The sequence below is a fragment of the Cibotium barometz genome, chromosome 64 (assembly GCF_041138505.1).
Source record: "Cibotium barometz isolate CiBa-2024 chromosome 64, ASM4113850v1, whole genome shotgun sequence".
In the NCBI taxonomy this organism is placed as follows: Eukaryota; Viridiplantae; Streptophyta; class Polypodiopsida; order Cyatheales; family Cibotiaceae; genus Cibotium; species Cibotium barometz.
In genome coordinates, this window is record NC_141109.1 from 24,920,106 (window position 1) to 24,945,171 (window position 25,066).

Here is a 25,066-nt window from a genome sequence, read left to right on the forward strand (position 1 = left end):
CAATCTTTAGTTTTTATGTTTGACTAGGGTTCTCTACCTAGGTTATCCCCAAAAATTTGATTTATATATATATATTTTATCCCTTTTTATTTTGTAACACCTTGTTCTATAAAAATCTCCTCTCCGTCATTCCCTTTTTGTCCTTGCTTTAGATGAGGGGGGTTGTTTTGATACACTGATGTAGGTTGTCCTTTTCTCTAGAGGGCATAACTTGACCTCTGAGCCTTTTTAGAAAGACCATGCCCTTTGAGCCTTTTGAGCCATGCTCACTATACTTACTAGCCTCTAAGGTTGAAGCAACAAGGACCATGTCTTGTTTCTCTACAAGTGTTGGTATACGGCACTATTGAAGGTTATGTATGCAATTCCACCAGCACTCTAAGGGGGGTTTGTTGGGTATTTTGGAGTTAGTCTAGAGTCTAGTCAAGTGTCCTTTATGGCGTGAATACCCTCTTATTTAGGGTCAAAAGATATGGCCTTGGTGCCTATAAAAGCATTGCACATGGTGGAAGTAATATCATAATACAATCATTATTATGTGGTACAATCTTGCTTTCTTATATTTGAGTTCTACTTCTCTCTCTCTCTCTCTCTCTCTCTCTCTCTCTCTCTCTAACCCTTATACTTCATTATCATGTCTTGAGGTCCATCTCCTCATCCCCTCAAGCTTCATCTCCTGCTCAAACACTCCAATAATGATATGTTATTCTCCATAGCCCTATGTGTGATCTCTTGTGATATCCAACAATAAAGACTCATACAACACCGACACTCCTACCCATGTCCTTGGAAGATTTTCTTGTCATACAATCTATTCCAGAGCTATAAATTCTAAAAAAAATTTCATATCCTTTATAATTATTTGGGAATTAAGTACACTTATTACCCAATAATTACATATAAATGCTTTGTCATAGACCCAGTTCCTATATTTCTACACCCTAATAGGCTCCTTTCATGCAAGGGAAGCGAGTTCATACAAAAAAGGTGTGAGCCTACATATGTGAAAGCTGGACACATGAAACTAAACACGAGCTTGTATTATATTATGTTAGCATGGAGGCATAAATTTAGAGGCATGAGAACCTGCATACATGAGCCTCGAGATATGAACCTACAGACATAAGCCCACATATGTGAACCTACAAATGTCAGCCCACATACATGAACCTACACATATGAGCTTGGTAAACCTAGAACATGAGTCTGGAGCAGTAAAAAAAATAACTTTTAAAAAAATGTATGAAACCATTCTCTAACCTGTACCAAGAACATTTTATGTGAACTTGATCTAGATTAATTATTAGAATTGACAATATAATCAACTGTAGCACATCAAACCACACCTCCTTAAACCCACCAAGCCTTCCATCCTAGAAAATGAGACTAACACTTGGTAGAGTGCCCCCGAGTTACAAAGGCTAGACTCCTTTAGATTGACCTTAATCGAGGAGCTTTGAGAGGTAATGAGCCAACATAACATAAACATGAGTGGAGGAATAGCATAACCCTTGGAAACAAGAGCCACCAGGGGCCTCTGAGCTTTGAACTCACTAAAACTAGCTCTCTAACATCATCTAAAATTTTATAAAGAATGCATTCTCAACCTCCATATTTTTGGGTGCAGCTCCAGTGTGAAGGAGTGGGAGCCACACCACGTGGAACCTCAAGGTTTGCTTCCATAGGAAGTGGTCATTTAACTGCCATATTTTTGGGCACAGCTCCAGTGAAGGAGCCGTAGCAAGACCTGGAACCTCAAGGTTTGCTTCCACAAGTTAAACCAGGTCAAACGCCATAATGTTTTAAAAATTTAATGTCAATCCTGAGCTGCTTTTTTCCCAAGTAGACCATAATCTACAAGAAGCCTAACAATTGCATTGTATAGCAAATGGGATGTGTCTTTTTTGTTTTTGTACCACTAGGGATAAGTGTTCCATAATACACTCAATAGCAAGCACACACAACTCAAGTAAGACTCTCGCATAGCTCCACAAGAGCCCATTATAGAAGTGTCACTACTACAGAACCAAGTTATAATTCTTCTCTATGTTTGGATGAGGAATAGGAAACCCAAAGAAGGGAGAAAAGAGCCAATGACTAGGATGACCTCATCACAAAGGGACCTACAAGGGCATATAGAACATGTCCTTAAGTAATGACCCTATAGCCTCAAGGTCACATTATGGCAGAGGACAAGTACCATTGGAAACCGCGCAGCCCATATAGCAAGAGATCTTGTTCTATGCATAAGAGCTATGCATGCATATGTATAGACATATGTATAGAGCTATGGATACATGTATGCATATATCTTTATCTTATGGATAAATATATGTATAATGTATTTAGGATGATAGTAATGGCAAGGAACTAAACATATGGTTTCATGTAATTGCTCCCTTACGTTCCACTACCACGTGCATATGCAAAAGACATGCTAAGGATGTCGTTTGAAATGGAAAGGGGGATTGCAACCAACATAGCACCTAGAGGCTCAAAATATTGGGAAAAACCAACCCAATGCACATCTCAAGGATGATGATAAAATTTTATAGAACTGGATATCCCATTCAGTACCTAGAGAAGTTTAATCAAATTTACAAGGCCATGGAACGGATTGATGATCCCATCAAGATATGCTTGTTTGGAATTTGCCTTGAAGAAAAATCAATCCAGTGGTCTAGATCTTGAAACCCACTTGAACAAGCTATCTACAAGGTCTTGAGACACGCTTTAATAGTGGGTTTATTTCCTAGTGGAGCTAGATGGATCCCCATCATGTAGATCTATAACCTTAAGTAGGAGGAGGGAGAAAACCATGCGGGACTATATTGCTAGAACTAAGTATCTCCACATAAGATACAACACCTATGAAAGGTTGGATAATATATCGCTAAGCGCGTTCAATTTCTGATTAGTCTTGGGTTGTGTGTGAGGGGATGCAGACGAGGGTCTTGACGGTGGAGGAGGGGGTAGTGGTGAAGAGGCTTGTGGGTTTAGAGGTGGCAAGCTGCCCTGCCCATCTGTGCCATCATTGCAACGGCAACCTGAGGATCGTGGGTATAGAAGAAATTAACTGCAATTCCAGCCTTGGCTTCACTTTACAGACAACAAACTCCAAAATTATTAACTATGGTGAGTTATTAAATTTTCAAGTTTTCTTCTCAAATCGATAAAAACTTCACTTTACAGATGCATACATGAACAGCACATGCTCTATAAAAAGATACACTCAAGCACTTTCTTGGTCATGTCTTTATCAAAAAGACAGAAAAATCTCTCCTTGGAAGTATTACCAATACAGATAGAGCTTAACAATTCCTCTACAAAAAAACCAAGGTGGGCCCTCTTTTGTAATCTCCCATGCCACCCATATCGTATGCCCACACTTTAGCTACCTGTTTTACAGTGTCAAAAAAAGGTTGCTTGGCCAATTTTTAGGAGAGAAAAATCATGGCTAAACCTTTTAGAAAAAGAAACAACAGCAATATGTACAACATACATACACATAAATGTCAATGACCTTTGAGTTGACCTTTGTTTTGGAACAAGTAAAGGGTGCAATTATTTTTGCTCATGCTGCATAGTTTGCGATTGCAAACAATGCTGGTCAAAACTGCTTAGAGCTTGTCAAAACTAGAACCCTATGTCAACTAATACAATGGCTCGTCAATGCTGGTCAAAACTGCTTAAAGCAGATACAAGCCTCTATCTTGTTCTCAACTTTGAAGAGAAAAGCCTTGATCTTGTTTTTTTTTTTCACGGGAAACAGATCCTTCTATTAGTTATCGAGAAAAACAGCCATAATGGCTAAGTATACCATAGAGGGGAGTGAGAGTTAAGAAACAAAAAAGGGGGAAGGACGCTCTTCTCCTCTGGCTGGCCACTTTGGAAGGAGAAGGCTATCTCATACAGGGGGCGCGCGGGGGGGTTTCGGGCACCGGTGGTCTATAGTGCCGCGAGAGGGACCGTGACACCAAATCCTCGAGACAGCCTGAAGCTTCCCCCACTATCTACGATTGGAGCCACCCTGAAGCTTCCCCCACTATCGGAGGCTATGAATGATATCAAGCCAGATGCTCCGGATGGACTCCACTGGTGGAGCGATTGATAGCCTCACTACATCAAGCTCTCCAAATGTACTACGCAGTAATACTATTGCAAATCTCCCATCTCTCGCTGGAACTGGGAGTCCAATGATCAGTGGAAGGAGCTGGAACTCGCACTGCAGAAATACAAAGATGAGAGACCTGCGAGGCAAGTCCCCCACCCTCCTCCTCAAATGCCATGGCAGCCTCAGGTGTCAGTGATCCACGCAACTCTGCCCCAAGTAACTATGCGCGGGAGGGAACTCTCCTGCTGGTAGAGTGTCCTCGATCTTTGGCATCTGAATCATGTGGCGGCCCAACCGTGTAGTGTAAGTAAAGAAAGGGATTCTGGGAGCCTCCTAATGTAACATGTGGAAGCTTCATGGACAAATTGGTAACTTCAATGCTCAGAATTCAGCAATCATTCACAACGAATATAACACACAATGGTGAAGAAGATGTGCCGAAAATATATATATATATATATATATATATATAGAGAGAGAGAGAGAGAGAGAGAGAGAGAGAGAGAGAGAAGAGGACACATCATTGGGTCCCAAATACCCTCTGTAGGGCCCCCACCACGAATGGTGTATTTGCTTTATTAAAATGGTGTAAATCTAAAAATAAAGACTAAGTCTTGACCTTCACTGTTCACCTTGGTTGGAGCACTCCCCTGGCTGTCCTGGCCCTTGGAACACGGTAACCCTTCGTGAATAATGAGATACCCAATCTGAATTCAACATTGGGTTTATATAACCCCCTATTTTCGCTAGTCGATTGCCCCAACAAGGGTCGGCTTGTTGATATATCTCACAACTTGTAACTATTTGGCCCTCCTAACTCTTTTTCACATGATGGAACATATGCCAGGACACATGGACAAGTTGACAAAAGCATGGGAACAGGGATCATGAAGTTGGCTCAGGAAAAAGAACCAATTTTGGGACAAAAAGCAAGAAAAGCAAAAAGTCAAACTTAGTTGACCGCAAGCCAAGGGCACCATTGGAAAGAGGAGACTAAGATGGATCAAAAAGCTAAAAGCTGCTTTTTCAAAAAGTAGCTTCAGGGCCAAAAAGCAAGGCCTTGAAGCTAGAAAGGCAATAAATCAAGAACTTGGGCAAAAGATGATCAATATTTTATTTTACTAAAATATTAAAGCAAAAAGAGAAAAGCAAGGCATAAAGTACTTCTTTTGGCAAAAAGCAAGGCCCTCTCCAAGTATAAAAGAAGTCCAAGTCCAAATCCAAGTCCAAGTCCAAGTTCCAGGTCCAAATCCAAGAATCACTTGCTCATCCCATGAGTAATCTCCACAATTCCTATAGCCTTGTCGATGAAGAAAACCATGGAAAAGCTCTTTTTGGCAAGAAAACTGATATAAAACCTATTTTAATGGTTTTCACGCGATAAAAACCTCCAAAAAGCGCTAATGAGGTGATAGCTCAAGTGGTGAAGGTGTTTGCCTAGGACCAAGAGGTCCTGGGTTCAAATGTCAAAAGTGCGCAACGAAAAGCGTGAGACATAGGCACAGAGAGAAAGAAAACGAATCTTCATAATGAAGAATAAGCAATGATACAATCAGCCTTGTGCAAGGGGTGGTCCCCGCGTAAAGTGAGGGCATGATGAGCAACTCTCCTGAGGGAGGACCTGGGCCTAGAAGCCCCTGTCAAGGTATCTACAAGTGAGAAAGAGCCAGGCCTTATACAGCTCCTACTGGAGCTAGCCAACTGGCTCTAGAAAAAGACCCACAACTAGACAAAATAAATATGTGAGAAATGGGCTGCCAACCCTACAACCAAGGGCTTGAACATGAGGAAAAAATATGGTACTGCCTGGGATAAATCTGGGCACCCCTAATACACAACTTGGGCACACTACCAAGAGATGAATAATGCCAACACCCCCTCTCAGATCCTGGGAGAGAAAACAGGTCCAAGGAGCTGGAAAAGAAAACCTCCAAAGCAGGTCGAGAAGTCGATCTGCTCCCGCCTCTGCCACTTACTCCAAGAAACTACTCCCATACTAGTCACGTGTCCATGTGGAACCAACCATCCACAACTCATGATCCCAAAGCACAATTTGATGTCAATCATCTACTCGAAAGTGCTGCTCCACTGGTACCTACCTGTACCCAATGAACCTGTACACCTGCCATGCATCCTGTTCCCATCCTGCAAAACTGAGCAAGTACCTGTGAACCTCGACAACAGCTCTCGTCACCAAGTGGCCTAGCCTGCCTCTACATGAATGCCGATATCAACCTGTACACCAAGCTCCCAAATCAATGCTCATCTTAGGGATGAAGACTCCTGTGCTTGTACTTGTAATCCAGAAGGCCATCTGCCTAGGGAATAGGAGTGGCTCACCTTGCCAAGTAACCACATCCCCCTCTCAAAGTGAACACCCTGAGAACGTAAAGGAAACACCTGTACACCAGCAAAACTATGCTAAAATGGCACAAACTCGTAGACCCCCTTGCTATCAAGAAAGGACTAATTGTCTTCCACACACACCTCGAGGATGTGAATCTAAGTGTGCACCCATGAGTTTGAAAACTCTAACAAAGTAAAGATTGGCCGAGCAAGGGCTCAAGGCCATGTGGGAAGGCATCATTCTTGGAAAAGAACACCTCCCTCCACTGCCTTCAAAAACCCAGATGAGATAATGCAAAAAACGCCGCTGTAAGCAGCCGGCAGCACATGTACCAACAAGAAGAAGAGAGGGAAGAAGAAAACACAGCACCTCCTCTGGCTGCCCCAGATGATCTGTAGAAAATGCAGCACGTGTATCTCCCCTACCCGGTGCCCCATATCTGCAGAAAATGCAGCACGTGTATCTTCCCTACCCGCTGCCCCATATCTGTAGAAAACGCAGCACGTGTATCTTCCATACTCGCTGCCCCATATCTGCAGAGAATGCAGCACTAGGGGGCTTCCCTTCACCTCTTCACAAGGTCCCATCACTTAGCTTGGGCCGCCGACAGCACCTTCTCCAGAGAAAAACGTAGCCAGCATGTCAGTAGCTCCTCTGGCTACCCCAGACCTGCAAAACGCTACCATTGGAGGCTGCCTTTCACCTGCTCACAAGGGCAGAAAACGCAGCCTCAAGGGTACCTCCTCTAGAACCAACAGTATCAAAAAGGCAAAAATCCTTCCCTCAGAAAAAACGCCAGAACACCTTCTATAGAAGAGCCTCAACTTGGTGCTTTGATACTACCATGTCAAACATGTCCACTTTGATGGTCTCTTGAAGGCATATTGGACTTTCCTTGCATACCACCAAGATTCCCATGTGGATTCAGTGCATGATCAAACCTATCCACACCCCTTTGTACACCTAAAATCCGGTCTTCAAGAGTTGCAAACCTTTCATTCAACTTGTCCACCGCTGACCATCCATACGATCATGGAATTGAGAACTTGTTGGCTCATTGGGAAGCTCTTTAATAGTGTTCTTAAGCTATGTAGAGACCTTTAATTTAGTCTACCCCATTTTTTTACTGAATTAGGGTTTTCAGGCTGACAGAATTGTCCACTTTGTACCCTAAGATGGTGTCTGAATCAACCACTTGATGGCTAGTTGGAACCGCGTTAAGACACCCTTTTAAGACTTCCAAAGACCCTTGAGAGATCTTGAGCGGATTGGGACTGAATTGCACTTCTTTACCCACTGGAGAGTGTAGGAAAATCACAAAAATTTTGCCATAGTCTCCCTGCACTTTGGCCCAAATCTCAATCAAAATGCAAAAGCACTTGCCCACCAATATCCACTCATGATATAATGCCCCAAATGATCATCATCAAAAGCATATACTTGCTCATGTATTCCTTATGCTTCGACCACTTAACAAACATCCACCATGGCATGCCCAATCAAGTGACCATTGGCTTCCATAGCCTCGGAATGCTTGCAATATAGTCGATAAAGCCAGCTTAAGATTGCATTAGAGGCTATGGAAATGCAAGAACGTGGCTCAGCAACTCCCGCCATTAATGCACGAATTCAGCTCTTAATCCAGGGAAGAAAATAACGCAAATGGCGACTATGGAAATGCATTAGATTTGCATTAGCTCACGCTCAACTTAAACAATCATAAGCTTCCTAACTATACCATTAATCAGACAAAATGGCAGCACTACCTCCTCAAAATGGCGTAGAACTCAGCTTAGGGTTTCTCCAAGTACAAAAGTTGTGAAGCTCCATTGAAAGGTTCATTAGGGAGGTCTTGGAAGGCACTATCAAAACCCTGACATAATGTTGATCAATGGCAACAAGATGAACCCTATTTCCCTCAGAATCCAACATGTGGAGAAGAAGAAACATAAACATTTTGATTAGGAAAAGTTAATCGAGATTAATAGAGAATTTCCCCCAAATTTGGTCCCTTCTTTCAAATTTTGGAGTGGTCGTCTCAAAATTTGGTCCTCAGCCAACCCGACCCCAAAACTTTAATTAATTCAAAATTCAAAGAGAATTCTAGCATTCCACACTCCTCATGCCCCATTTCTTGATCAAGAAATCAATCAAAATCAAGAAAATTTCCAAGAAAATACAAAAATTTTAAAAATTTTCAGAAGTCTTGGATCAAAGACAAGGCTCTAATACCACTGTAATGATGGGGAAAAGAAAGAAAGAAAGATTGCACTCATAATGGATGGACCACATGTTGGAAAGTCGTCAAAGCAGAAGCTTACATCTTCTTGAATGGCTTTTTAGGTTATAACAGGTGACGATTGATCTAGCTTATCAATACAAGGTAACATTTGCTTATGGAGTGGAGAACCTATGCGTATCACTTATCACGTTGTCATGCCATTTGACCAATTCCCCCCCACCTTTCAGGATCTCCCTTAGAGGATCCTAGAGATATTCATTAACGATGTCCTTTGCATGTCCTTTGTGTGAACTCAAAGTGGAAGGAGCAACATGCTCATCTTTATCGCATCTCATTGAACCCACTCAAATGCCAACTTTGGGTTAAACATACTATCATCCTCAAACACATAATCTCCAAGAACATCATCTCCATAGATGACAACATTAATCACTCAAGCTGTACACCCACAAAGTATCTCTTCACTCAACTTGTACACCCACAAAGTATTACTCTTTACTCAACTTATACACACATAAAATATTACTCTTCACTCAACTTCTATGCTCATAAATAATTACTCCACTTAAGTTACACAAAAAACATTAATTTATTGTGCACCCGCTAAAAATTACTCTTCACTCAAGTTGTACACCTACAAAAAATTACTCCACTCAAGTTGTACACCCACAGTTTCAAAAAAATTGGGTAAAAAATTTGACAAAAAGTTGATATTTTTAAATGTTATCAAAATCAAGTGAAATTTGAACATAGTGAAGATCTACAATGCATAATGAAATTTGAATATAGAGTAGATGGATGAAAGCATGATAAGGTGGTACACTTTCAACCAATTCCATTGGTTGCTACCACACTTGAAGACAACCAATATTAGTGGATTTACTATCATTATAATATGTATTTAGCAATTTATCTAGTACCTTTTAGATATAACAAATGTGAAACAAGATTAAACAATGATATTTTAAATTCTCTAACTCTGCATAAACGTGTTTCACAACTAACTGTAAACTATTGTCCAAGACACATGTTTTCAGTCCACCTAATCATGCTTTCACCTAGACCTACAATGGACAAGCCCATTAAAAACAAGTGGGCTTCATGTGAGTAGTGTGGGGCTCCTAGCCAAAGGCTCGTGTGTGAAGGGTCCTGTTTTTTTTAAAAATATAGCCTTTCCACACACGAGCATTCGGCAGGGCCCCACTCAGATGCAGCCCAAATTTATTTTATAAGGTGTTTCTTCCTAAAGATATTTAGTTCTCCATTTTCAACTCATTCTATTTTTTGGTCAAATTTATGACTACTTGTAATAAACTAGGTATAATTGAAAATAAAGAGTTACTTGCCAGTTATTATATCATTTTGGGCTATAAATTTCAACTTGCTCTCATTTCTCCTCATTTATAATTTCTTATCTTTAAGAGCATGGCTCACACCAAACAAATTGCTAAGAGAGTATAAACCACAAGAAAGGCCAAACCCCCAAGAGAATAGCCTATGACATCACAAGCACATGTGGAATCCATACACTGTAGCACTACGACAAATCAAACATTAGCAAAAAATGTTGCACTTGCTCATCCCAATGGAATCCTTTTCCCATCTCCTATAAGAGATCATGGATGGCCTGTAGAATAAGGGCAATAGGTGATTTTTAGGTCATTTTGCAGACACCCCTTTACATACAAGGTGGTCATCATAGGTAATGACCTTATTATTCCACAACATATATTTAGGAAAATGTTTTCACTTTGAGCCTAGCTGAATATCTTTATTACAATTGACTTTTCATGGTAGTTCACATAGAACTTTGAGCCTAGCCTCTTGAATGTCTTTATTACAATTGAACTTTTGGTTCATTATGTAGACACCCCTTTACATACAAGGTAGTCATCATAGGCAATGACTTTATTACTCCACAACATATATTCAGGAAATTATCTTCACTTTGAGCTTAGCCTCTCGAATATCTTTATTACAATTGACTTTTCATGGTAGTTCACATAAAACTTATGTTAATATTTTTATAAACTTAAAGAAGTACTTTTCAAGTTCAAAAAGATTTTTTTTGCTTATATTAAAAACATTGACCAATTATGAATACTCAAAATATATACTAATATTTGCCATCATTATTTCCTTAGAGAGAACCTTGAAAAAGGTTTAAAGTACTTTACGAAAATCGATTTACGATTTGGATATCATCAAGTGAGAATTTGGGAAGCTGATGTCCAAAAGACTGCCTTTCGAACAAAGTTTGGTCACTATGAGTTTTTAGTCATGCCCTTTTGTTTGACTAATACTCTGGCCACATTCATGACACTCATGGATAGTGTCTTGAAACCTTATTTAGGAAAATTCTCAGAAAGAGGTTCCGAATTTTGTTTTCATGGATGAAAACTCCTCTTAAGGGGGGAGTAATGTCATGACAACGGAATGAGTGGGAGCCTAGAGAGCTCGACCATCTGAACAAGGCACGAACCGGTTTTAAGGAAGCCAAAAATGACCAGATGTGGACTCTAGGATAACCGGTCACTAATAAGAGTGGCGGGGCACATGTGAAGTGCAACTAACTAATAAAAGAATGGGGTCCAATCTTAGAGGGTTATGTTTATTTTGGTTGTGGTTGGGAGGAGAACCTAGAGCTCTCAGCACCCTTGTCATGAAGAAGGGAGTCGTGCAGTCATGGCTGCCTCAACAGTGGCATCTCTTCTCTTTTGTTGACTAAGATATGAAATTTCTTGATTTGGTCTTGTTTTCCTAATCATACAATGTAGCCCTTCGTTATAATGTGCCATATGTATGCCTTACAAGAATCCTTCTTTAGATTGGTTTTTTAATCATTTATTAAGAATTGATTGTGATCTTCAACGCTTTGGATACTTTTTTTTTGGAATTACAATTCTACTTTATTCGTGTCACTCTTGTATTAATATGGTATTCATGTCACTTTTGTATTAACATGGTAATAGAGAATCAGTTTTTATTTTGGAATCCCATATCTACTTTTTCTTCTAGTTATATTATACTATAAGAACTTACTTTTTGTTTTGATTGATAGAATAGTGGAGCTAACCATCACGCCTGAAGATTTATAATAAGAACTTACTTTTTGTTTGACTGATAACCATCACACCTGAAGATTTATAATAAGAACATTTCAAAGAGGTGATTTTATAAGATTTAGAAAGGAACACTCCTATTTCATTAATATGGTCTACTATAAGTTACTATAAGCAATGTTTATATAAAAAAAGGCCAAATTTCCATCCGGTTCACTATAAGGCTTTACTATAAGGTGATGCTCACTAGGGAGAATAAGCATAATGTTTCTATCAAGATATAATTGTAAGTACTAGTGGCACATGTATAATGAACATAATATCCTTAGATCTCTTTTTAGGTGGCGTCTTACATAAGCCTTTGAATTTGTCCTCTTTACCAAGTTGTTCTTTTGAAAAGGACATGTTAGTGCAAACTCTCAATTCTCAAAGATCACATACACACACATGCACGTACATGCATGCGCACACATACGCACACGTGTGCATGCACACACACACACACACACACACACACGCACATGCATGCATATGTTTGCATGTATACACACACATGCTTACTCTTAAGTGGTGCATTACTACATGCACACCATAATGACATACACATATACATATATGCAGATGCACATGTTGAAATGTACGTTCAACATATTTTTTGGAAAAATCTGGTGTGTATGCATAAATCTTTCACTTTAGCCAATATCAGTAATGCTCATGATTTTACAAAAGCAACATGAAAAGACAGCACACAAGAGAAAACCAAAATGTGATACCTCTAGTAGGTGGGACGCAAGTGACTTGAAATCACTTTATATGTAATAAGAGATAGTTTTAGCACGCAAGTGAAAGGATGTGAGTAGGCCATGCTAAATAATAAGGCTAAACCGATGCAATAAAATTGGAATCTTCTACATTGTAAAGTATGTGACACCTAGGTGTAGAAAACTCAAAAGAGAGAGAGAGTTTATTAAAGTTGTGTTAATAGGATTAGTGTGTCTGGAGACAACACTATGGTTTCATAGTTTGTAAACGTTTTTATCGAGAATTGCCTAAGAGCTTGGTGATTAAGGTAGCTAATGAGCTACTTACTTTTATGAATCATACCTTGCCCAATTTTTATGCTTGAGATGGTGCAATAATTCCAAAGTAGTATATCCAATAAAGCTCAATTATTAATTAAGCCTCTAGTGTGATTTTGTCAAATGTTCCATCACATGAAAATGCCATGATGCTTTTGTAATATGTAGGATAACTTATGAGCCAAAGGAATCCAGAAGGTTTGAAACTTTGATCAAATCATAAGGTTAAACTAATAATTATATATTTAGACGTGGAGGGGTACCTTTACTAAGGTTATCAGAAAACAAATACATACCTTGCTTGAAGCGGGGCTGAGAGAGAGAGAGGGGCGCGACCATGGACAGGCAAGCCTCTCATGCGGGCTCTTGGTACACAGATGATGGTATTTTCCTAGTTTATATCTTTAATTAACCCTCAATGCATCTTCTTAGCATTAGTTTAATGAAATCCATCCTCACAAATTACATGTGTCTTGTGGAATCCATAGACATAATCAGAAATCAATTGCCATGTCTCTGAGCAAGTACAGGAGGAGATGGCTCCCAGTCTTGGCTTAGCCTGCATACGGGAACAAGTTAGCCATGGCTAAGCCATTCGGGCACACAACTAGACACTTACAAGTTAGTAATGGCTCAGCTATCCTGCTAATGGGCACACAAGAAGACTCCTGCAAGTTAGCCATGGATGATCATCCTGCTAATGGGCATACTAGGAGACTCCTACAAGTTAGCTAGCAATGGCTGATCCCTGCTAATGGGCACACAAGAAGACTCCAACAAATTAGCCATGGCTGATCCATCTTGCTAATGGGCACACAAGAAGACTCCTACAAGTTAGCCATGGCTGATCCATCCTGCGTGCAATAAAACACTGGAAGAAGAGTGAAAGTTTGGAATTTGCTCTGCTCCCAGAGCTAGAGCTGGAAGATTCTAAGAATTGGATGCATATTCTGGCAACTATGGACATTCTTCCAAAGAAGACTGGGATGAGACACACCATGGCAGATGGCAAGGAGATAACCTCCATTTACATGTTAAGTGTTGCATCCATACTAAAGGAGGAAGCCTCCAAGATCCCAAAACAAAGAGAAGCCAAAGAGATTATTCAAGAGAAGCTACAAAATCGTTACATCTCCAATGTTCTCCAGGCATATGGCCCAAGTAAACTTGGAGGAAGAAGACTGGGAAATTAGGCTAGCAAGGTTCTGGTTAGGCATGACCACAGAGCAAGATTGTACAGAAACTACACCTTATAGAGTCAATATGCTAGAGCAAAAAGAAATCCAGCATTAGATAGAAGAACTTTTATGAATAGACCTAACAGCAAATGGGGACACAAGAAGACTTCTACAAGCTAGCCATGGCAAAGCCATTCTGGGTACAGAAAAAAACTCCTACAAGTTAACCGTGGCTAAGTCATTCTGAGTATGCTAAGCCAACCTGATAATGGGTACAGAAGTAGATTAGTCATAGGTAAGCCAATCTTTTATGTGCTGCTACCTCTCCAATCAAATCATGGTATCAGTAAGATAGACACTCTGCTCTAGGCCTCTATGTAGCAGCAGATGTTTTGGAAGTCCGTCATAAATGCCTTTGAGATCATTGATAAAAATTTACTAAAATACGAGGAAGGCATTCTTCAAGGGAAGTAGGGATACCCCTAAGGACACGTAGACATCTCATCTCCAAAGCATGCCATGCGGCTATGCTGGCTATAGTCTGTCAGGCTGTTTCCCCCTCTTTGAAGGGAAGTATGGATACCCTCAGTAGCATGCAGACATCTAGCCTTACAAATATGCCATGCAGCTTGCCACATGGAGGGAGCAAATCCCTCTTTTCATACATTTTATCTCCTCTACGGAGGTTTGGTATCTGCTTTTCCTATTTTTCTACTAATAGAAGGATCTTTACGCAATGGTTATAATGAGGGCAAATGGGTGAATTTCTTGTGACTGATTGACAGCAAGATGACCATGTACATGTAACCAAACCAAGAGAGGGATCCTCCATGTTGTCTACTCTTCCAAAAACAGTGACAAAAAGAATCTTTGTATGTTCAGTGGGGTAGTGTGTGAGGCCCACTTTGGCCTGCCATTTTATGTGGCTTCTCTGCTTTATGCAAGGTGATGTTTCTCACTAAATTCCCTCTATACTGTAAAAAAGGTAAAGACTAATATCGTTTGGTTTTCTTTTTGTGATGTGCCCGCAACAGCCACTGAACTTGGGTCAGAGCTGGACACATGGTTGCAGGGATGTGGGTTGCCCAAATCATCAAATGCAAGGGCTGTGATAGCACCGTAAGATCAAAATCTGGTCACCTTTTATGGACTCTTATTGCTGAAACAATTATCTAGTTTGTAGGTATGCAAATTCTGTGATGATTGGCAAAAAATATGCTTTGATGGATTGCCGTGTACAGTTATGCCCTAATCCGAACATTACCTGCACATTCTCGGTTGACATGTGCATACATTTGTTCTGCCGTGTGCAGGCATGCTGGGTATCGTTATTCCGGGCAGTGTGCAGCGTTTGCCTTTGCAAACATAGATCCTGCAAGCATGTATGGTTGGTTATATGAGACCAATAGTAATTTTATGTTGTATGTAAACTGTAGTTAATCTATGGGGTACAAGTGTTAGTGCTTTATTTGAAGTCCTTATCAAACAGTTGACTCAACAGCACCTACAACCTATTTATGAGTGATAATTCTAAAATTTTGGAGCTTCCCAGAGCACGAGTGTTCCTCCTTGGGCCGTCACATCACTATTATACATGCAAATGTGCACTCTCCAAGGCTTCAGTTTACAAAACTCCTTTGGGTGATCTACCCATTGACATCGAAGGTAAGTATTGTAATTTGATGCTATTTTTGTCTTAAAATTTTATTCGCTTGTATATTGTAGCCCCTTCCATTAATAAAGAGAAAGGGGGATGGATAGCCACACAGGGGGGCGGTAATGCCATTTGATACTGCCCATGCCTCTGGTCAAGAAAGGCTCAAAGCTCCAAGTGCATAGAAAAGCCTACTGCCTCTCCTACACAGCCTTGAAGCTGCCGTGGATGCCCTTCCAGCAGCTGTGAAGAGTGTGGATAAGATAACACATATGACCTCTACTTGAAGTGTTGCTGAGCCTTTGATGGTCGTGCTGTACTACGCCCACCAAATCTGCCATACTGCTACTGGTCAACTCTCAGATAGGATTGGAGGATGCCTTCAGTAAATGTAAATATAGTTGGTAAACAAAAAATAGGCGAGCTCTGTGCATTCTTCATGCGGGTGCATGTCATATCCATCTCAATTGAAAAAATTCATTGGAGAGCCCCAACTCACCAGATTCCAAAAGCAAACAAGCCTTTGAAGCCTACAGCCAGTTGACACTGATACCATCATTGGGTAAACATATCCAGTAACAGGAAAGAATGGAAGTCACAAATCTTGCATGCATGGTTTTCATAAAAAGGCAATGCCTCATAAGGACTGGATTCTAATTATTTTCCTAGATTCAATTCCTTTTAAAAAGTAGCCCATTGAGAGGTAAGGAGCTGTGCTACCATTGAGTATCTCTAGTTCATCATTGTACATATTTCATGATAAGTAATACAAGGTTGATTAGGTCATCTAACATGAAGAAGAAGCAGTTTGTTGCATGGGTTCAAGTCGATGATTAGGTGCTAATCGCAAATCAATCAATCACAATCACGCTTCCTCACAGCACCCATGTTACAACGTTACATCATACGATAGTGTCACATGCACCATGCACTGTGACACACTGGCTCATAACAGTGCTATACTTGTACAGAAATTTAGTTACCTTTTTAGGAATATTTGTTGTGTGCCATTACCCCGTTGTGAGCCCTAGTCCGGGACACCGAGCCTTAGATGTCAGGGTCAGTCCCTTAACCCACTTGGAGAACAAGCATTTAGGTGGGCATGTTAAGTCATTTCATTAGGTGCATACACAAAGCAAACATCAGCATGTAAGTTTAGGTGCATGGGTTTATGGGCCAGCCCATCAGGCAGCCCCTAAGACCTAGTTGGCATACCTTTAGGGCCTAGGAACCCTGTCGGCCAGCATCAAGTGGTGCCACATCAACTAGGCCTCACACAAGACAAAAGCGCCAGCATTTAATGCTTATATCAGCAGGTCATGGGCATTTAAAAGTGGCCGACAGCAGTTATCATCCACTGACCAGCAGCACAAGGCGCTGTATAAGCAGCCCCTCATTTCATTGCATAAACTATCTCATAAATCATTCTTCAGTCATAGAAAACAGTGCAAATATGTATGTGTAAAGACCTTGGGTCTTTTACATGCATAAATCTCAGCCAAGCACCTAGTGCTTCAGTCCATAGGCAGCCCCGAAGCGTAGATAGGAACATGAACTATGAATCAAACTAACCCAAACTAACCTCTTCTCTCTCTCTCTCTCTCTCTCTCTCACACACACACACACACACACAACACACACACACACACACACATACAGAGAAAATAGCAAAGAGCAGGTAGAAAGCTTAGACTACTCCTTTTGCACAAAGGGGGGTTACGAGAGAATCCCTTATATATAACTGGCCAGCCTTTAGTAGTGCATCTCCCTCAGCAGATTTGGGTGTGCATAAGGCTGTCCGAAGAGGCTTCAAAGTTGGCTTCATATCGCTTGATGGTTTAGTAGCAAATACTCCTGCTTGCGGAAGGGGGCCCTTTAGTGGGTATATTGGGACCGAATCTGGTGTCATGTTTGCTCTCTCTCTCTCTCTCTCTCTCTCTTCAGCTCTACCTCTTGTGTAGAAAAGATTTAAGTGGATTACTTCATGCTCACTACATAAAGGTATAAAGAAGGTCTTGCTGTGTGTTACACGGTCTAGCCAATTGCATGTTACATTGGTATCAGAGCTTTTGGTTGTGACCCCGCTTGACTACCTAAGTGAGAGAAAATCCGTGAATGGTAAAACTAAGGAAAAACCACTCAGCCATTCAGCATGTTAGGAGAAGAAGAAAGAAGTTACTAAGAAGGCATCATTGCAGAAGAAAGTGTCCACGAAGACGTGATTGTAGAAGAAAGTGTCCCTGGAGACACAAGAAAAGAAGAAATGCTTCCACAAAGCACAAATATACTTCTTCAAGAGCTAATGGAGCAAAATAGGTTACTCAGGCTACAACTACAACAAGCAAAAGAAGCAAAAGAAAAAAAAGAACAACCTATAGAGAGCAGGGTTCCCAAAAATTTTAGCACATGCTTCTTCTCACAGAGCAACAAAGAAGACGGGAACTTTATAAGGCACGACAGATAGAGGAAGCCAAACACAAGGAGGCTAAAGATTGGCGCCAGGTAGAACGCGGGGCATAAGATTACCAACATAAGCTAGATCGGGAAGCCATGTAGTACCTAATCTGCTCCATTAACCACGGTTATACGAGCTCAACCAAATTCTGTAAGTATGATGGTAAGTGTGATCATTATGCAATTACACAGTATGGTCAGGTCTCCATACAAATCTAACCATAGGCACGACCCATTACGTATGGGAGACTTTTGTGTTGGACCTCAAAGCAAGTTTCAGATCTACAAGACAAAGCCCATTTGGCGGCTCCACACCTCACAGTAGAAGCTATTACTTGGTGGTAGCATTGGTCAGGTCTCCATACAAATCTAACCATAGGCACGACCCATTACGTATGGGAGACTTTTGTGTTGGACCTCAAAGCAAGGTTCCTTCCACCCCAATACATGACCAATTTGAAGGATGAGTTTTACAAATTCTCCTAGAATGGGTCACCTGTGTTGACTTATTCCAAATTCCAATAAGGTTATCACCATGGCACAACAGTTGGGGAAGACGGAAGACGAGAAGTTGAAACAGTTTCTCAGAGGGCTAGATATGAACATTAGGTTTCCTGTTCGCAATTTTGAGCCTCAGTCTTATGACCAGACTTTGAATGTGGCACAAATCAAGAGATGATGCTAAGCTGGGCCTAAGCAGGCCCAGATTAGTCCCAAACCCCAGCAGCAGCAACAGTCTTCATCCTAGCTGAATAAGGGTACTCAGAACAGTAAAGATAGTAAGGATAATAAGTTTTAGAGCATCTCAGGCACCAAGAAAACCACAAAGGCTAAGCCTAAAAAGATGCCTAAGGAGAAGGCCAAGGAGGGCATTACTGGAGGTTATCCCTAGCCAGAGGAGAAAAAGTGGTACCAGACGTCGTTTTTTCTGTCATCAAGTAGGCCACGGTAAGAACGACTGCACTAAGTTACAAGCTTATAAAGCCACCAAAGCATCCTCCTCCACAGTGGCCGCCCATTCAAGCCACTTCCACCCGTCCATCTTCAAACACGAATGCCATACAACTATTACCCTCTTTGAATCTAGTACCCCTAGTGGTATTTGATGATAAGAGGGAGGGCGATATTGAAGGGCAGAACAAAGGGACGACAAGTCATTGTTCTATTTGATATGGGCAACTTAGATGACGCCATCTCTCCATAGTTGGCTAAGAAGATGAATTGCACATTAGTGTCTCATAATTTAGTCGTGGACAGGTTTACACCTGGTCTCCACACACATATCACTCATAAAGCTCAATAGTTTTAGTTTAATGTTCAAAAGGCCATGTTCAAGTGAGATTTCATTGTTTCAACTTTCACCACTTCTGAGGTGTGATGAAATCGGCCTCTGGTAGAAACCAAAGTGCGGTAGACTAGCAGTCACCCTTCCAATTGTAGTCCAAACAAATAACAAATTAGCAGGAGCTAGAATGCTCCAGAATTAAAAGGAAATTGACACCTGTTGGTCCCAAAGCTTGGCGCCCCTTTCGGTATTTCTTTATTCAAATTCAATGAAATGTATAACTGAGTACAACAAAGCTAGTCAAAGAAAGTAAACTTGCATGTCCAATCTGGCAGCCCTCAAGACCTCTTAGCATAGAGGATTCACGTACAGATCTGTGTCCCACAAAAGCAACACACTGTGTTTCCCTCTAATCAACCAAGACAATTCAATAGGGCAACCTTGAGCACACATTTGGCTGTTCCATGTTCATGGCTTCAAACTCAGCCTAAATACCAATCCATTGTCCAGTCTCTATTTCCACCCTTCAAACTGCTATACCCTTCCTCTCACAAAGGGCCAGAAGAAAGAACTCTGTAGTAGACATAAGCCAGTGGAAAGAAAGAAAGAAAGATATGTTCAGAGTTTACCAATTTTTATGCGCAGTTCTGCACCAGAGAGACTGACCGTACCAATCTGTACTTGCAACAGCCTGTATGTACTTTTCTCCCTGTAGCCGCCTGACTGATGCACCGCCTGAACTGCTGGACTAAACCGGACTGTACCCGCCTGTACCTGTCCGTACAGGACTGTACCTGCATGCGTCAGTGGACCTGTAGCTGCCTGCGTCAGAAAGTCTGCACAGCAGCTGTACCAGCCTATACCAGTCAGCGTCAGATGACCTGCAGCAGCGACTGTACTGTTCTGTCCGTACAGTACCTGCATGCAGTCCCTGTACCGTACAGGTCAGCACTGCCTGTACCAGCCGCCAGTAAACCTGCAGCCGCCTGTTTTGTACGGCCTGTGTTCTGTACGGCTACTCTCCACGCAGCTGTGTTCCCCTTCTCCTCCACGCAGCCAACTTGCACCACTTCTCTCCAAAAGCAAGAGAGAGAGAAGAGGGAGGCGTGTACCTCCAAAAGTGGAGTTGCCCCTTTCCCAAAAATATCCTAGTGGCCCCTTTCTAAAATTTATCAAACTTTCTAAGGGTCACTTATGCCTAGGGGCCACCCAAGGTTAAAACATTAAAAATATTAAAGTCCTTGGTCCCCCTTCACACTTGAGGATGTCCACACATAATACCATTTGTCCGGGCACCCAAATATGAATCATTAAATATTTATCTTGCTCACCAACCACCATGCTGACACTCATGCTGTTCCACTTTCACAGGGTCATGACATACCCCCTCTTGAAAAATGGCAAGTGTCCTCGATTGCAATCTGGTGATATAGCAAAATATCCAAAGTGAAATGTACAATATGGCAAGATCAGCGTCCCAATCTCTCTAAGCCATGCATATGTAACAACATTCACTGCAAACCAATGGTGTAGTAGTAGTCCAAGTTGTATACCACTGTGAACCATACACAACCACAATATCCAATGTGACTAGTACACATATCATAGAAGTCCCATAAACAGATGTACTGTCAGCCATCAGTACCTTCGGGTGAAACAAAAAGCTGCACCAAGCGACCTCTAGATGTCATCGGAGCGTGTCTGTATCAAGGGAGTGGAGGTGCTACCCCCCTCTTGAGCATTAGGCAATGCTTCAGACCCATGCTGTGCTGAACTTGAATGAGCCGTAACAAGAGTCAGCTCCAACTCAAAGGCATCGAGATAAAGCTGCAAAACCTGAGGTGAATGTGTTAAGTCACCTTCCTCCATCCACTTCGCATCCATCAGTGAATAGTTCTTGAACTTCACAAGATAGCGACGGGAAACTTTACCTCGTACCTTTCTTTCCTTATGTGCCAGTATCTGCTCTGGAATAAGAACCTCATCAAGTTCCTCAACTTTCGACTGAGTCTCATCTGATACATCCTCAGGCACATCCCCATGGAAAGGTCTAAGTAGACTCACATGAAATGCATTGTGAATCCTCCAGTGATCTGGTAGCTTCAAGCGATAGGCCACCTCACCAATCTTTTCCAATACCTGAAAAGGTCCATAATAACGCATGCTCAACTTAGGGAATAAGCGCTCTTTACCCTTCATCTTCTTGAGCCTAGCTTTTTCAAATCGCAAAAGAACCCAATCACCCAATGCAAACTCTAATGCACGTCTGTGACGGTTTGCTGCTTTCTTTTGCTTTTGCTGAGTTTTCTGGAGTGCCAACTTAACTCTCCGATAAGCTTCATCCATGTTCATACTGATCAGCCTCAAAGATCTTATCCTTTGTGTGCAAAATAGGTGGTACCTTCTTCCCTCCTTCCACAATCTCAAAAGGCGCCTTGCCCGTCGAGGTATGGACGGTGTTGTTATATGCAAACTCCACCAAAGGAAGATACTTTTCCCATTGTTGCTTGTGCTCTGACACATAACACTTAAGAAGATCTAACACTGTAGAATTAGCCTCTTCCGATTGACCATCTGTTTGTGGATGAAATGAAGATGAAAACTTGAGAGTTGTACCCATGTTGTCAAACAACCCTCTCCAGAATAAACTTGTCATCCGTGGATCACGGTCACTAATGATAGACAAAGGCAAGCCATGATACTTGAAGATGTTTGCCATGAACAACTTCACCATATGATCAACTTTGATCGTTTTACGCACGGGAATGAAATGAGCCTGCTTACTGAACTTGCATATGATAGTCCAAATGCCATCATTCCCCGTTTGTGTACGTGGAAGATCAAATATAAAATCCATGGCAATGCTCTCCCATGGTCTATCTGAAATAGGTAAAGGCTGAAGGAACCCTGGTGTCTTTTGACGGTCAAACTTCACCTTCTGACATACGATGCATTGCCTAACAAAAGCATCAACATCTCTTCTCAAGGTTGGCCAGTAAAAGAAAGTCTCAACTGCTTTTACTGTGGCGTCAATACCTCTATGACCTGCATACGGTGGAGCATGACTTTCAATCATAACCTTGAGTCGTAATTGTCTGGTCATGCCGCTGACCCTCAGACATTTGATCATAGAACCTTCCAAAATCCTCATCATGGGCATACTGCTCTTTCATCTCATCAAGCTCATGTTGATAAGCAAGTGAATCTGCTGAGATGTGTGGCTTGCGTGACAAAGCATCTGCCACAACATTCTTTTTGCCTTCCACATGCACAATCTGGAAGTGGAACATAGACAAAAAGTTGGCCCATCGCATATGCTTCTCAGAAAGTTTAGTTTGCGTGAGGAAATAACGCAAGGTCTGATGATCTGTCTGCACAGTGAAATCAGCCCCAAGTAAATAATGTTTCCATGTAGAAAGAGCATGAATTACAGCCAGCATCTCTTTCTCATAAACCTGTAAATGCTTCTCGGCATTCTGCAATATTCGACTCTCATAGGCTATCACATGTCCTTCCTGCATGAGAATTGTTCCAATGCTGTTTCCACATGCATCACATTGGACAACAAAAGCCTTTCGGAGATCCGGTAATACCAATACGGGATCCGAAGTAAGCTTTTCTTTAAGCTTTTTAAAGGCTGTAATTTCCTGATCAGCCCATCTAAACGGAGTTGCCTTCTTTGTTAAGGCATGAAGAGGCGAAGCAATTTCAGCAAAATATCGTATGTACCGCCTGTAATAGGAACACAATCCCAAAAAGCTGCGTACATCATGCACGGTCCTCAAATCTGGCCAATTAAGAATTGCTTCCACTTTGGAAGGATCCATACGGACTCCATGCTTAGACACAATATGCCCCAAGAAGTGTATCTCTTGCAAGAAGAACTCACTCTTCTTGCCATTAATGACCAGCCTATGCTTCCGGAGTTCTTCAAACACAATAGCCAAATGCCTCCTATGCTCCTCCTCAGTGTGTGAATGCACAATCATATCATCAAAGAATGTGCCCACAAACGGTCTATGAGGCCGGAAAATCCTGTCCATCATTCTGTTAAATGTGGCAGGTGCATTTGTCAAACCAAAGGGCATAACCAAGAACTCATGTAACCCAAAAGTGGTTCGAAATGCTGTCTTATGCACATCCTCGGGTCTAATACGTATTTGATGATACCCGCTTTTCAAGTCTATCCGACTAAAGACTGTGGAGCCCTGTAAGCGGTCCAAAATGTCATCGATCCTCGGAATAGGGAATCGATTCTTGATGGTATTCTTGTTCAGCGCCCTGTAATCAATACACATGCGCCAAGAACCATCTTTCTTTTGCACTAAGAGCACAGGTGAGCAAAAGGGTGATGAGCTAAGCTGTATCAACCCTTTATTCAACAACTCCTGTATCTGACTCATAATTTCTTCTTGTTGGGCTGCACTAACATGGTACGACGGTCTATTTGGTAGAGTACTACCCGGAATTAGATCAGTAGCATGATCTTCTGGCCTTTCCGGAGGAAGCTCTCCTGGCAATGACTCGGAAAAACAATCGTGGAACTCACGTAAGAAATCAGTCCTGTCTTTATCTAATATAGACAAATTAGATTTAGACTCATCATCTTTTGCATCCTTTACAAAAATCAAGTACGCGGAAAGATGCTTTTTCATTACTGATGAAATTGCCGAAGCTGATACAATAGGAACAGATTCCCCTTTTAGCTTTACATCCAAAATATGTTCTTTCTCTCTATGAGTCAAAGTAATCTTCCTATTGTATGTATCCACCACCGCATGTACTCTATGGCACCATGGCGTACCCAACAAAACATCACATCCATCAAGTGGCATGATGAAAAACTCCTCACTGTCCACATAACCCTGCACATGAAGCCTAAGCTTCCCAATAATAGGAGTAACGGGTTCTGCATACCCAGGACAAGCCATATTAGCCTCATACAAAGGCCCCATCTCCTCTGCACGAATCCCCAATCGGCCAGCCAAATCCTGTGAAATAAAGTTGGCTCTAGCACCTGTGTCAAAGAAAATCAAGGCATTTTGATCTCTCACTTTGCCCCATGCCCTGTACAACTCAGTCTCTTCACCACCTGGCTGTTCCCCAACAAGATCAGGAACTAACCCTGTAGAAGGTTTTGGTTTCTTAGACTTGGGCTCCCCTTTAGTGTGAGAGTCCTTTTGGGACTTACGCTTGGGACAATTAAAAGACATATGTCCCTCTTCTGTACAGTAAAAATATTTCCGAGCATCCATCAAAGTCTGTCTCTCCTCAGGAGTTCTCTTGGGCATTGGTAACTTTTTATACCGCTTCTTTGTAGACCCTTTTGCATCACGTGAAGCATGCCTTGACTGTTCAGATTTCTTGCTCGAGCTTTTACTTCCTTTAAATCCAGATGAGACTCCAAATGAGTAACGCATTTGCTGTCATAGCATTCTCTATCATCTGCGACATATTTGTTACTCAAGTCTTTATGCAATAGTCACGCACTTCCTTGGGCAGCCCACAATAATACTTCTCCACCTGCTCAGACAAAGGCACTGCACGATAAGAAGTAACTAGGAGTAAAGCTTCCCAAAACTTCTTATTATAATCCTCAAGATTTTCACACTTTGATGCATCCAACTTGTGCCATGCTGTCATTACATCCA

The 25,066-nt window shown here is 41.5% G+C and overlaps 1 protein-coding gene across 2 annotated transcripts in view; it reads left to right on the forward strand.

Moving 5' to 3' along the window:
* Positions 1-13,062: 13,062 nt before the first annotated feature.
* Positions 13,063-25,066, forward strand: part of LOC147603454 (AmmeMemoRadiSam system protein B) — a 42,038-nt gene continuing 30,034 nt past the window's right edge. Inside the window, exons 1-4 of one of the 2 annotated variants that reach the window (XM_086796632.1) lie at positions 13,063-13,227; positions 15,057-15,141; positions 15,336-15,404; positions 15,575-15,687. In XM_086796632.1, the coding sequence (XP_086652758.1) occupies positions 13,182-13,227; positions 15,057-15,141; positions 15,336-15,404; positions 15,575-15,687 (313 nt within the window). In that variant the 5' untranslated portion in view covers positions 13,063-13,181. The remainder of the gene's footprint in view (positions 13,228-15,056; positions 15,142-15,335; positions 15,405-15,574; positions 15,688-25,066) is intronic. The other variant, XM_086796631.1, reaches the window with a different exon arrangement.